At 31.8% G+C, this 14,817-nt stretch overlaps 1 protein-coding gene across 1 annotated transcript in view; it reads left to right on the top strand.

The window, feature by feature from the left end:
* LOC107439698 (uncharacterized) overlaps positions 1-14,817 on the top strand; it is a 296,584-nt gene that overhangs the window by 69,647 nt on the left and 212,120 nt on the right. The window contains exons 32-33 of the mRNA XM_071184208.1: positions 1,801-1,870; positions 4,881-5,002. Of these exons, the coding sequence (XP_071040309.1) occupies positions 1,801-1,870; positions 4,881-5,002 (192 nt within the window). The remainder of the gene's footprint in view (positions 1-1,800; positions 1,871-4,880; positions 5,003-14,817) is intronic.

Below are 14,817 nucleotides of genomic sequence, written 5' to 3'. Positions count from 1 at the left end.
TAAATCCTAAAATAAATAATTTTTTAAGCTCAACATCTTTTTTTTCCATTAGTAATACAAATCTCAAAGCGACGATGTTTGTTTCACTTATACATATACTTAATCTTGCCTAATTCAAGTTTGGCAATTTCAAATTTGAAATTAGTNTGAACAAATTTCAATTCTTAGACGTTAGAATATGTATTTACTTTTTGTTATGTAGAATAGTTATATTCTTTTAGAAGTTTTTGAAAATCTTTATTTTAATGTTTAAAAAACACTTCTGTGCTGTTGTAACAGTTAATGTATTTTTTAATAATTATTTAAGAACATAAAATTCAAGTTGTTTCTTATGAAGGGACTTGCAGTTTACTAAGTTTACAAATAATTTGAGGATATCAAACTGCCATATAAGGTTTTAAAAACGTTACCTCTTAACTAAAAACATTATCATTTTTTAAAATTATATTAGAAATATCTTTAAGCTAGTTTCTTTATATTTTATTTTCGCTTTACTTATATTTTTATCCCGGTATGTAAAGTATGTATAAACTATTAATCATAGATTTTTAACTTTTTTTTATATTCTAAAACATGTAAATTTAAAACTTTCTTACATTATCACTCTTTCAGTTTTCAGTGAGATTTGACACTGAATCATCAGAAATCCTAAAATAAATAATTTTTTAGGCTCAACATCTATTTTTCCCATTAGTAATACAAATCTCAAAGCGATGTTTGTTTCACGTATACATAATCTTGCCTAATTAAAGTTTGGTGATTTCAAATTTGAAATTAGTTTTGCTCCTATAGCAACAGAGTTTTTTAATTTACACTTTTAGTCTTACTTTTTGTTGGACTGTACCCTTTTAAAAAGGTTATATTTAACAGGGTAACATAAATGTTGCGACAAACATCTAAGGGAATAATAAATCATCATGTTTAAGTTAGTGTGAGAACCCATGTCAGAAACGTCATAAGCTGGTATAGGATCTTCCTTACTATTATTTGTTCAGAAAATAACTAAGAAACAGTTCATAATAAGGGGATACGCCCCTAGTAGCGTATGATGACATTTTTGATTCAGAGTTCCTATTTTAGCTCCGAGAATGCGACTTAACTCCCCTAAAAGTTTGTTACAACATTTGCGTGACTTCTTGTTATTTATACTGCACAACTTGCACATTTCAAAAAGAAAATATACAAAAAATATCATTTAAGAAAACTGCAACTTGTAAAGAGAAACCAATGTCAGATTAGAAATCAGAGACGTGAAAATATCCTAGATCTGTTAAAAAAATCTCATGCAGCGGGGAACAAAAAAAGATACTTTCTCCAGTGTTGCTAATAGGCATCTTTTTAATCTGAAGATCATCGTTCCTTTTAATTTTAAAAATGCTCGCATTTTCAAACTAAATGTTAATTACCTTCATTTTAATTTAATAAGTCTTTGTTTAACATGATGAATTTTATAGGAAAATAAAATTCTTTATTCCCCGATCCGTTTTTCGATAAATAATTCTTGATATTAAGAAATTGCACAAAAACAAATTCAGTTGAAACTAGGATAAATTGTTAATCTGTGTTTTATAAATTATATCTGTGTTTTAAAATACATCTCAAAATATTAAATTTTATTAGTATTAACGATGTTAGTTATTGGTATTAACAATGAATAGGAAACGTGAGAAATGTTTCGTGCCAGTTTTACCCATTACAAAAAATGCCGGATTCCATGCATTAGTAGTAGCATTGATGCCAGAAACATTTCTAAAAGTGAATGGAAATGTTTTGTATAAATAAATGCATCTTTTATTTCAGAGGAGCTATGTTCAATGCCTCCTTCACCGTCTAATGGTGAAATAAAATGCGTAACAAACAGTGAAGTCATGTAAGTATATCGCATTTTGATGCCGAAATTCTTTACTTGTTGTCCAAAGTTTGTCAGATTTGTTTCCCCTTGACTGATCCGCCCAACTATAATCTCTTTACAAACTTACGAATATCTTAAAACTACTGAACAGTTAATAGCTGACTTAACTCTTCTCAGCTATTCTCTGAAGACTATGATGTTACAGCCGTTTAAGAAATGTTTAGTTATTTTACATGTAAACTAACCTAATTTCTACTTTCGCAAAAGCTATTCTTTAATGCATTCAAAAAACTTTAAAGAAAGACAATCAATTTTTTTAAAGATATTGTTTGATTAACACGTTTACACCGGGAAAAGTAAAAATGCTGGTACGGGAAAAGAGAAAATACTGGTAGAAGAACTATTTCAATATTAGATACATTCGGGAGGAGTTAATCTATTCTCAACAATAACAATTCACTGTAAGGAAATTTATCACGGCGAAGAAGCAATTTAATATAAAAATTGCATCAACAAAACAATTGGTAGTTATGAATTTTTATTATTGCCGGAAAAAAACTAAAAAATGAAATTTATTGTTACCAGTTTTTACTCCGGTGCGCTGCCAAGATGAGACAATCTAGCGTTACCCACCGGTCGGTCACCCCGGCGTGAGCGTGTTAAACAAAAGAAAGACAATGTGTCTACAATAAACGTTAAAAAATATTTGCTGCCATTTTAATGAAGATAGTTCTCCGAAGATAGTTAATGAAGATAGTACTCCAATTCGTGTAGCATTTTTTAAAATCTGTTTTATTTTAAAATACTTAATCTGCCATTATAGCTTTTATAAGTAACTGCCAAAAGTCCAGTTTTTTCGATGTTTATAAAGTAATTTAAACTATTTTATGCAACTAGGAAGGGTCAGTTTTGCTTTTCTGACTGCTGTTGTGCTTCCTTCTCATTTTTATTTGCTTTTTTTCCCTTAAAATTCGATATTTCTCACAAAAAAAGGATGTTATTAATAAAATATGCAATTACTATACTTCTATGTAAGATCATTTTATAAATATGTAAATCGTAGCTTAATGAACTATTATTTAGATTTGAAAATTAATCAACTGCTCTTCAAAAGTATTTGACTTTAAAATTATAGAATGTGCGATTTAATAAGAAGTGATTTTTTTACTTGATAACAATTTATATCCATAGCTTTTTATTGTAGAATAGTTCAAATAGCAAAAGGTTTTGATCTTTCTTAAGATATTTACGTTTATCTTTCTTTAATTTTATTCCTCTTATTTATTCTTTTTTTTTCTACATTCGACATCAAGTCAAGCGTAGGAAAATAAAATAATAATCTCTAGAGAAATCTTTCTATAATGATGGATAAATAATCATAATTTGAAGCAATAGAAAATGAAAGAAACTCGCACAAAAAATTGAAAATGCCAGAATTTTCAAATCATTAGGTTTTTTTTTTGAAAAACAACAACTCAGTTTTAGGTTTTTAATTAAAAATAGCCCTTATGGCATGTTATATTTCATATTTGCAGTTATATTATAGCAGGAAGTAGTTAGACAAACATAGTATGCTTTACTTCAAGTTAATAGTTTATAATTAACAGTTTAATAGTTTATAATTAACAGTTTAATAGTTTATAAATAACAGTATAATAGTTTATAATTCATGAACTGAATCGAATCATAATTTTTTGTACTTTTCTCGGCATATCTTTATAATTTCAAAATTCCATATCTCATAGAATTTACAAAGCAAAACTGAATGTAACGTAAAGCCAAAATAAAATTGCAAGAAATCACTTAAATTTGCAATAACTTTCGAACAAATTATAATTTCAAAACAAAAACAAAAAACTCGTTCTAACAAACAAAAACCTAAACAAACATGATCCCTTCAGCATACCAAAATATAAGTCAATTTACAGCATACAATACAGCATACCAAAACACTATACGGGCCGCTCCACATTTCTGCGGCCTGTAGAGCGACCCGTATGGTGTTTTTTTCTAAAAACTTAGCAGTTAATGACTCACGAACAAAATATCTAAAGTTAATTTATTTATTTTTTTCAATTTATTTAGTACAATTTTGTGCAATTTATTTTTTCTACTTATCTTCGTAATTTCAGATTTGTAAATCAAATAGTTTTCTTTTCAAGCAGAAAAACAGAATTTAGCGTTAAGTTTAACTGACGAAACAGTGGTGGTTTCGCTTATGATTTAAAATAGAAAGATAATTAAATGCATATCATAAAAATTAATGCACTCCTGGTTAACTATATTCGCTCAAAAACTTATTCCTTCTCGAGGAAATTTTATTATTTTTATTTTATAATCTGTATTGAACAGCCAACTCAATTCATAAATTATAAATATCGATGTTCAACTCCGTATCCTAGTAATTTTGAACCCAATCCCGAAGACAAGGAAACTCCTAGATCAATCATTGAGGAAAAAGTAGCCTTCATGGAGGACTTTTTGATGAAACTAACCTGCATTTGCTTTACACGAAGTTTTTTTTTCTATAGCTAACAGTAGCTAAACATAGAGTTAATTAGGGCTATTTATCTCTCCTAGTATTTTGAGGCCGTAGAATCCACCGGATGTTTTAATGTTTAATAATTAGTTGTATATTTTGAGTTCGAATAATCTGTCAGATATTTCGAAGTTTAAAAATCCCTTGGATATTTTGAGTTCTGACTATCCAACGAATATTTTAAAGTTTAAAAATACTATGTATACTTTAAGGTCTAAATATACGTCGGATATTTAAAACTCTAAAAATCAATCACGTTTTTTGAAGACTAAGGATCCACTGAGTATTTTAAAAATCCATTTGATGTGTAAGACCTAAAAGCCTTTCAATTATTTTGTGATCTAAAAACCCATCGTAAGTAGAATATGTTTTTTTTAAGGATTTATAATTTCTTGAAAAAGCACATGGATTTGACATGACCAATGAAAATTAACTCAAGCTTTTCCAGTTTTCGTGAATTTATTTGAATTTTTGTAAACATCTTTGCAGGCAGTGCTCCGCCACTTGTCTACCTGGCCATACATTTGGAAATGGTTTCGAAGAATTGTCTATTCAATGCATTAAACGTACTGGAGAATGGTTACCTGAATATGCGTTTCCTGACTGTCAAGGTGACAAATTACCTTTTGTTTCATAATATTCGATTCAATTAATATTTCTGAAATATTTAACAACATATATCCCCCTAAAATCAGATAATTGGAGAAGTACAATAAAAACATTAAACTACTCAAATACACTGGTAGACAAAATTAAGAGATGGAAAGCATTTTCACACATGCAAGATACCCGCACACCGCTCCATGTGTTTGACAATGGTTCCATGAATGCCCAGAGGTACAGGCAGGAGATCCTACAGCCCTATGCGAGTCTTTTCAGGGGCGCTGTTGGCACTGAGTTCATTTTTATGAACGACAATGCGCGACCACATAAAGCTCTCATGGTTGATGAGTATCTGGAAAGCGAGGATATTCAACGAATGGATTGGCCAGCCAAATCCCCTGACCTGAATCCTATTGAACATGCTTGGGATGCTCTAGGGAGAGCCATTGCGATGCCCCAACTTCCCCCCAGAACCATTCTGGAGTTAAAAATTGCTCTGGTGGAAGAATGGGAGGATCTTCCACAAGTCCTCCTTAACTCCTTTATTAACAGCATGCATACTGTCTGTCAGGGATGACCATACACCATACTAGAGGCAGCACACACTGTACATGCCTCACTTTTATTGTCATCTTTCATCCTTAAGTTCAGACTACATTGGATTTATTGGCAATATGTCTTGTCAGTGAATGGTACTTTCATTTTTGTTTTGCATACTTTATTATCATGAAATAAGCTATATCCATACCAAATTTCATTTATATATATTCAGTATTTTTTGAGATATTTGGGAAAATGTCTTCCATCTCTTAATTTTGTCCACCAGTGTATATTGGATTTCTCTCATTAGGGATTTTTATACAATTCATAAAAAATTTATCATTTTAGATATTATTTTTGATGAGTATGGGGCGAGTAGATACATAACCTTCATCTATGAAAAGGTACCCTACCATAGAATCAAGTTAATCTGTCTTAGATACTAGTGAATTGGAATTACATTTTTGTAGTGGTATACACACTACAGTGAGAAATAAAATAAATAGTTATAATTATTATAAAGGCTCCTCAAAAGTAAATGATATCGCGACTCGGAATGCATAAGCTCAATATGTATTGGTTGAGGGACGACATATTAGACAAGTGTTATTGAATTTTCAATAAATAGGTGATAAGCTAGCCTTCAATAAGCTACATTTAGACGTGGAACTTTAGAACGTTTTCAATGCTTCTCAAACTTTTTTTCTTTAGCATAGCTTAATTTGTTAGATTAATTTCATCTCTTTTATATTTGTACATAATTTATTAATTAATTGTGATATTTTGTGCCTAATTGATTTATTATTTGCGATGATTTGTACATAATACCATTGGGGATACTTTGTAACATTTCTGCATTATTTATTACCGATTTCTAAAATATAAGCTATAAGTTGAAATAGAGTTTTAAATCATATTTCGTTTTCAAGGAATAAATAAATAAAAATATTTAAGCTCTCTTTCCTTTACGCCGCAAATATTAAAAAAAACAATGACATTAGATTTGTTTTCGAAATCAGATGTATGATATGGGAACAGAATTAAATAAAAAAATTATTTTTTTAATAATATAAATTGCTAAAATATTTCTAAAACTTTATTATATAACTGTAGATCTGCACAGTGTATTCCATAAACTGTGTCAATAAATTATAAAATCTTGATCAAAAATGAAATAAAAAATATGCTCATAAAGCTCAAAAAATAAAACTTAAGTTAGCCGATACATTAACTCAAATCCTATGTCTAACTATTAGGTAAATCAAATTTTAAAAGATTAAAACCACTAGAGGTGAAAGATTGAAGATGTTTTATTTAAATTCACCTCGTTCATCTGCTTCAAATTTTTTAAGCAATCAAAAAAGTATTTGTGCATTTAATATAATTAGATTCCTAAGAATTCCTTCGTTAAGGAATCGTTCGGCTTTCAAGATTACTTTTTTTTTGTTTAAGTAAAAATATCCTAGCACTAATATTTACACCTTCTTTAATATATTGGTTTCTTTGAGAAGTAATTTCATTTATGAAAATGTAAGATGTTTTTAGCGAATAAAAATTTTATCTAATTAAATATTTTCCTTTCTGGTTCAATGCCGTTTCCATCGTTCTGGCTGCTACATAATTCCACTCTCATAAGTCTTTTTCTTTGCTTGGCAAAAATTTATCTAGGTGATTTTTGGCATCCTCATTTGAAGTAAAGGCTTTGCAATCTGATTAAGTTGTAGAGACAGGAACAGTAGACTACCCATTTCTCCTCCAATTGTACGGCAATTAAAGTTTAGCCTTTTGAACTGTTTTACCGTATTGTTTGACGTAGCATGTCCTCTTTTGGACTTGCGCCACTAAACTCTACATTCAATCCAAACCAAATCCAATTTCTCCTTCTCAAAGATGATGCGGATTGAGAATGGATAATTTTTTTTTTCACATTTAAAAAGACAACCATAGACGTCAACGTGATAGCACAAATACTCAATCGAATTTCTTCACAAAGAAACCTTGCTGTATCAAATGAGCATCAGCTAAAGTCTGAAGTTGCAGTGAAAAAATACAATCACGTTCTTTGTTGAGAAAAATAGAAATTACTTTTCGAACCACTCAATATTTTTTTTATAAGAAAGTAAATAAACAAAAACGAAATATTTCGGTTAACTGAGTTTACATGTCAATTATGACAACAATCAGAGCTATTTAAATTAAAGGGCATAAAGCAATGAAAAAAACAACAGATAAAATTGAAGGCCGGGATAGACTATCGGTAGGGCGCATGTCCGAGAGTTCATGGGTTCGAACCCCACCGGCCGAAGACTCCCCGTGTAGTAAATGGTTACTGATGCACGGTAAATCTATCGAGTCGCAAAGTCGTCCATGTTACTTATAACAAATCAATACCTCTGGGGGTACTGGATAGGAGATCGATTCAGGTCAAAATTATGATCCATGGATGAATGAATGGATGTATGAATGGGACCGCCCTATAAACGGGTGTGACGTATGGTGTGTCAGAAGTCGAATTCTTGGCCACAGATGGCGCCACTGAAAAACAGGAACAATAGCACTCCTCTGCCTAAACTGGCATACGAAAGCAAGCAAGATAAAATTGAAAAAGAAAACAATGTACAATTGTATAAAGTATGCAATACTGGTGATAATACAATAGGTATATTAATGGGTAAGTACAAATGAGGGTATGAGCAGAGCTAGCGCATGAAAGACGTTATAGGACGTTATAGGCGTTATAGGATAGATGTTATAGGATATAATCGCATGAGTTGTGATCACAAAAGACTGAAGTTCGATTCTCAGTTGCGGCGTGAAGCCCACTCATCTTTAGATTGGTGGACACCAGCTTGTTTGAGAAATAAAAGTGACCTGTGCACAGTACTGACAGTACCGCAAACATTCCATTGGTCACAAAATTGAAGAGGCTTAACCTCCATTTACACCTTGGCTCACAGTTGGTTGTTGTTAGAATACTTTATTTTTGTGGGAAAGAGTATGGAGAGCACAACTTTGTAAGGAAGGTACTTAATAACACTTTTTTTATATTTCATGTTTTACAAAATTAAGAAATATGAAAGGCGGTGAGTACAGAACACCTTACGTATTAAATCCTTAAGCCACTACGTGTTTAGGAAAGTAATAAATGGACTAATAATAATAGTACATGGTTTATACTGTAGCACTAGGCTGATACACAATTACTGATACACTTAACATTACACTAATTCACCAATAAACTCTGATTTTATCTTCTTATATTTACCTAAATCTATTTAAACTTCTTTATTTGGGCATTTAAAGTTGCTCATTAAAATCATAACATATGCACTGATGTCTAAGTCATTAAAAATAAAAATAAGAAACTTTTAAAGATTTCGCTCCAACGAGAAAGAATTTCTTCTGTATCATTTCTTAAATAAGCAAAGCATTTTGTTTGATGAAGCACTTCAAAACAACAAAGTGATCAATATTTATATTTAAAGCATATCTTCAGGCAATTAATTTACTTACACGAACATTAAAATGCTTCTTTTAAAAATAATTTTGAAAACAATTCACTTAAAAAACTCTTGAATCCAGTGATGCCGGTTTCTGAATTAAACTAAATTGCTGTTATTTGTTTTCTCTCAATTATTTATTCGCTTCTTTTTACAAATCAAGTTTTAAATTTGAAATGAGACACGTATATTTATCGATTTTAGACGCTAATTTAAAATCTTTTTTTTTCAACAAAGGGGTATTTTTATGCTTGTTTTTTTTCTGGAAATTCTGTTTTTAAAGAATGACAAAAAATGGAAGAGTAAAAATAGTAGAGTTTCTTTCATTAGTAATTTATATAAACAAACTCACGTTTTCATCTTAGAAATAAATAAACAGCATGCATTTCTGTTTCACCGTATTTGTTTGCAAATGAGTTGCGTCGATGTTTTATAAGTTTTAGCTTTTTTGTATGTAGACACGTTTTCAAATTTATTCAGAAAACTAAAATTCAAGTTTAGAATTTAATTTAAATGCTCTGAAGAAAGTTAAATTTTAACTATAGTTAGGCTGAGCTTTTGTTTTAACATTACATTTTATAAAGAATTTATCTTCATTTTCCATTAAAAAGCCTTATTTCAAAAATAGTTTTACTTTAAAAAGAAACCTAAATGAGCATTAAAACAATGAAGTTACTTTTGAAAAATAATAATCATTTTCCTAATTTTTATTTAGTTCATTGCTTAGTTCATAAATTAACATAAATATTAAAAAAGCGAAAAAAATTTCATTCGTTTTATCGAAAAAATTTTAATTAATTGAAACTTTGAAATTAAAAATTTATAACAAGAAAAGGAACTATATAGGTAAGGTGTTTCAGAAACACCATGAGGATGAAAGTTTGTCATAGAATATGGCTTTGCAAATTACATAAAGAAGGTAAAAATTGCGAAAAGCCTGTACAGGTGTAACGGTAAGCTTGAAAATCAATATTAATAACTGCATAGGGTATTCGAATTGGCTTTCGCTAAAGTCACTGCACAGTCCACAACGACATAAAAACCATTCCAAGATGCTCTCAACGAAACGTGAGCCTTTAAAGCCTGCGAAGCGATGCCAAACCTCGTTATGAGGTCCTCCGAAGAGTTTGCAGGCGTCGCGTAAACTAGGAATTTAATGTGACACTCCCTCCCCTAGCAAGGAACTCTCTTAAAAGTATGTTTATAGTATCTTTTGCAGTTGTTTTCCCTCGCGGGGTAGAAATCTTTGTGCTTAACGGTTTTACTCTCTCAACATAATTTGTGACCCTGTGTTCAATGGTAAGTTTTCATTCTCTTAATGCTTTTTATTACCCCCTGAACTTTTTGATCGAATTTTAAGGTTTCCTAAAAATAGATGTATAATCCAGGGATTCCCAAAAGGTGCTTCACGGATCCTTAGGGCTCCGTGGATGGATCTCAGGGGTTCCAAGAGTTTGGACATTTTTTTAGCCAGTTGTGATTTTGGTAACCTGTAAATAAATTTGTATCGAATTAGCAATATATTATTTATTTATTTATTCATTCCGTTATCTTTATGCAATTATATTTAATTAAAATTCATTAGAAGAATGAAAATTTGAAGCAATGTTTTTATTTCTCTAATAACAATATAATGAATATGATATGAGTTTTTCGAAAATTGCGATAGTATCTCGCATAAATCAAACTCAACAATGAAGAAATGTTTTTTTCTGATAAACCCTCTCTGCGTTTATTCTGTTCTTTTTCGTTTTTAATTTAACGGACACCATATTTCAGTTCATTAATTTACAGTTTATACTTACACTAAAATCGAATTAAGAACTAGACTAAATGCCGTTCAACAGTTTGACATAAAACTCAACTTTAAGACTTATCTTGATTAAACGCTATGATAAAAAATATTCCATTCCCCAATATATAGATACACTACCTGTCCAAAATTATCCAAACTCCCGTTTGTTACAGTGGTGGAAGCATAATATTGGGGGAGGGGTATTTCTCGTGGTTTGGCCTGGGTCCCTTAGTTCTTGTAGTTGGAAACATGAACTCTGAGATGTATGTGGACAATGCTGCACAATGGACAATGCTCTATGGCAATATTTCGGCCCATTTCTCTTCCAGCAGGATAACTGCACCATTCGCACATCGAGGTTTACACAAACGTGATTTGACGAAATGGCTGTTAAAAAAGTGGACTGGCCTTCTCACAGCCCCGATCTAAATCCCATAGAACATCTTTGGGAAGAATTATAGTGCAGATTAGGTAGAGGAATTGACTATCCCCACTTCAGTTGTGATGGAAGGCCTTGTAGCGCATCTACCACTACCAAATTACAACTACAATTCACTAGTATATAACACGTGCTAACTTGATTCAATCACTAGGTGCCTTTTGATAAATGAAGGTTGGCAATGTCGATAACTCCTCCCCCCACATTGGTGACCTTCGGACGTGATGTGAACACGCCTACGCTAACAGTAACTCCCACTTCGATCTGGTAACGCCTACTTCGATAGATGGTCCACATTGAACGGTTGACTTGCTACTTGTGACTGCGAAATTATCCACCTCCTCACGCTGTTGCTCAGTCTCGTCTCGATCATACACAACGTCAACCTGCATACACCCGACTGCTAAAGGCAACACAGGAGCGACAAAGACCATGATCTTATTACAGCTCTCATGACTAATGTTCAAAACCCGGTGACCTTAATCCAGCTCTACCGGTGTGTCACAAATACAGCAACTAGTGGTATTTATGTATCGAATTCTATCACAGCTATGATACTTGTGGGGGAGTACTGTATTCTAGACTTGTGTACACAAACGTAAATGGGTGTTCAAAAAGTGGACTGGCCTTCTCACAACCCCAGTCTAAATCTCATAGAACAGTTTTGGGACGAATTAGAGAGCAGATTACGTTGCCAGACAAATCGACGTCCTTACTGCATTCGCTCACTTCAGATGTGATGGAAGTCAATTCCTATGGTCACCTATGAAAAACTGGTGGAAAGTCTTCCAAGACGTGTGCCAGGGTGCCATCGATGCAAAAGGGGGATCACATCATTTTAATATGTATCCCAAGTCCATACCACTGGGAGTCCGGGTTCTTTTGGTCAGATAGTGTATTAACGAAATAATAAATAACCATTAGATCATTACATACATTCAAAATAATTAACATTCTTTCGCTAAGTGATTTGTTGACAACCCCTAATGAAATTTATTTGCGAAGTTTCGGAGTTTTGTTCCTAAATGAGGTAGGGTTTGATAACCAAAAAAATTGGGCGCCGGTGATATAATTAATTTAACTGTGTAATATATAATTATCAGTATACACCGAAGAGCCATTACATTATGACCACCCTCCATCTATAACAATGGGCTCTCCCAGGTTTTCATGGTATCTCGCCCAGGAACAATGTTTTCATAGGGCACATTAGAACCCATGATCCTCATAGAACAATCCCTGACGTCTGTAAGCTACTTGAACATAGTTGCAGACCAGGTTCACCCATTCATGGCAACAGTTTTTCCTGCGGGGGATGGTGTTCACCGACAGGATAACGCACCATGTCATAAAGGTCGAATCGTCATGGATTAGTTCAAGAAACATTCCAGTGACTTACAAGTCATGTATTGGCTCCCAAATTCACCTGACCTTAATCCAATAGAGCATTTGTGGTCTTACTTGGAAAACCAAATTTGTGCTGCCACACTAGCCCCTCACAATGTGAAGGAATTGCAGGACCAGTTGGAGAGCACTTGGTACCAAATACCTCAGACTACCTATCAGCACATTGTGGAATCAATGCCACGGCAGGTGCTAGCAGTTTCGAGGACTAAAGCTGGTCCTACATATTATTAGCAGGGTGGTCATAATGTAATGGCTCTTCGGTGCATAATACAATAGGTGTAAAATATATTAAAAGTTTAAAAATATATATATGTTTAGAACCGCGATGGCTCAGAGGATTGTGCTTTCGCCTTCCAATAAGGTGAACTAGGCTCGAATCCCAGCGATGGCTAGTCGATACCAATGCCTCATCCGGCTTGCACCAACCACAGTGCTGAAGTGAAATATCCTCAGTGGTAGATGGATCATGGGTTAGAATCCCTTTGCTGCCAGGCTAACCGAGTGAGGTTCTTGTGGTCTTCCTCTCCATGTAACGCAACTGCGGGTTAGTTTCATTAAAAAATCCCCTACGAGTAAAAATTTCTCCCAATACTTGAATCTGGAGGTTCCCTTGTCATCTGGATTAGGTTCAAAAAAAACAAGGCTACGGAGTTGACGACTAGTAGTCGTAAACCCGGAAAAAATTGGGTTTATTCAACAAGGGTTTTAAAATAAAATAAAAATATATGTTTAGTGTAGCACGTAAAATTTCAGTAATTTTTGAATAAATTAGTTTTTTTGCAAAGAAAAAAGTTGTGTTAAGCTCATAAGCAAAAATGGTCCTTATTTCAGTACGGCAACGTTTTCATATCTGCTGTGTGTAGAGCTTCCCCCGTGGCATCTTTTACTACACGTTGAACAATAGACAATTTTTGAAATAATTATTGAATTATAATTATTTTATTTCATCGCACTCTTTCTACATTTTTCTTCAAAAGATCGTAATTTCAAGTTTTAACGCGCCTAAGAAAATGTAATGTGAAAAAAAATGTAACGTTAAGTTGAACACCCAAGACAGTGGCGGTGGTTCTTATGATTTTTTAATATACAACGACAATAAAACAAAAAAATCTATATGAAGTCTTGCGTATTTTTAAATCTTTTAGAAATTAATTTTGAAAATCATACCGAATAACTTTGAGATAAAATTGAAATCGAAGCATACTAAATTAAGATTTTAAATTTCGAAACAGGCAATTAAGTCAATAGAATAATAAACATTTCTTTAAAAAAAATTTTAATTTTAATTTTTTTTCTAGCATTTATAATAGAATAATTTATAATAGAATAGTTATAATACTTTAATTTGTAATAGAATAAGCATGATTTATATACTTTTTGCACTGTTCAAAAATATAAAAAAATCAAAACGTACCCTCCATTTAAAAAAAAAGAATAGTTTGAAAATTGTACCCCCTAAGGTCTGTTCGAACCTGTTTATTTATAAAAATGTATTTTTTTAAATTTATTTCTTCAAAGCATAAAAGTTCCTGAAAATTTGCCTGAAACTATTGAAGTTATTTTCAGGAGTGAATTTATATATATTTGTATTTGTTTTCTCTCAACTTTTTTCTTTCGTTTTTTATTTTCCTTACAAGACAGGTTTTGAAACAGACAATAGATTTTATAGATTTTAAATCCTCATTGACATTCTCTGTGAAAGAATAAGTCAATTTTATTTCTGCTTTCTTTGCTGAAGTTTGCAAATTTCTATTATTTCTTTCTGTTTCAGAATAGTAATTTTACTAGTCAAAAGCTTGACTTTCTATTATAAAAATGTTCAAAAGTTGAGGTTTTTGTCATAAAAATCCATAAATATCACAGGTTATTCCGTTTGTTTGATGTATATTTCGATTCTGCACTAAATTTTCTTCTTTTTTTATGAAACAAGCAAACTCATTTTTATTGTTATATTCAAGCATTTTTTCAAACACCTGCAATGTAAACTCAAAATTTTGCCTTAAAGCTAACTTAAACTTTTTGAATATTGATATCTTTGTATCTTATTTGTTCTCTATAATAAAATTACTTATTTCTTTATTAAATTTACAAATAATGTTAGTTTTCTGGCTGAGTGGCGGACATTTCTATAATATATATATA

This window comes from Parasteatoda tepidariorum, chromosome 8 (assembly GCF_043381705.1).
Source record: "Parasteatoda tepidariorum isolate YZ-2023 chromosome 8, CAS_Ptep_4.0, whole genome shotgun sequence".
NCBI classification, from domain to species: Eukaryota; Metazoa; Arthropoda; class Arachnida; order Araneae; family Theridiidae; genus Parasteatoda; species Parasteatoda tepidariorum.
The sequence above is the reverse complement of the archived record's forward strand: the minus strand, read 5'-3'. Positions and strand labels throughout refer to the sequence as shown.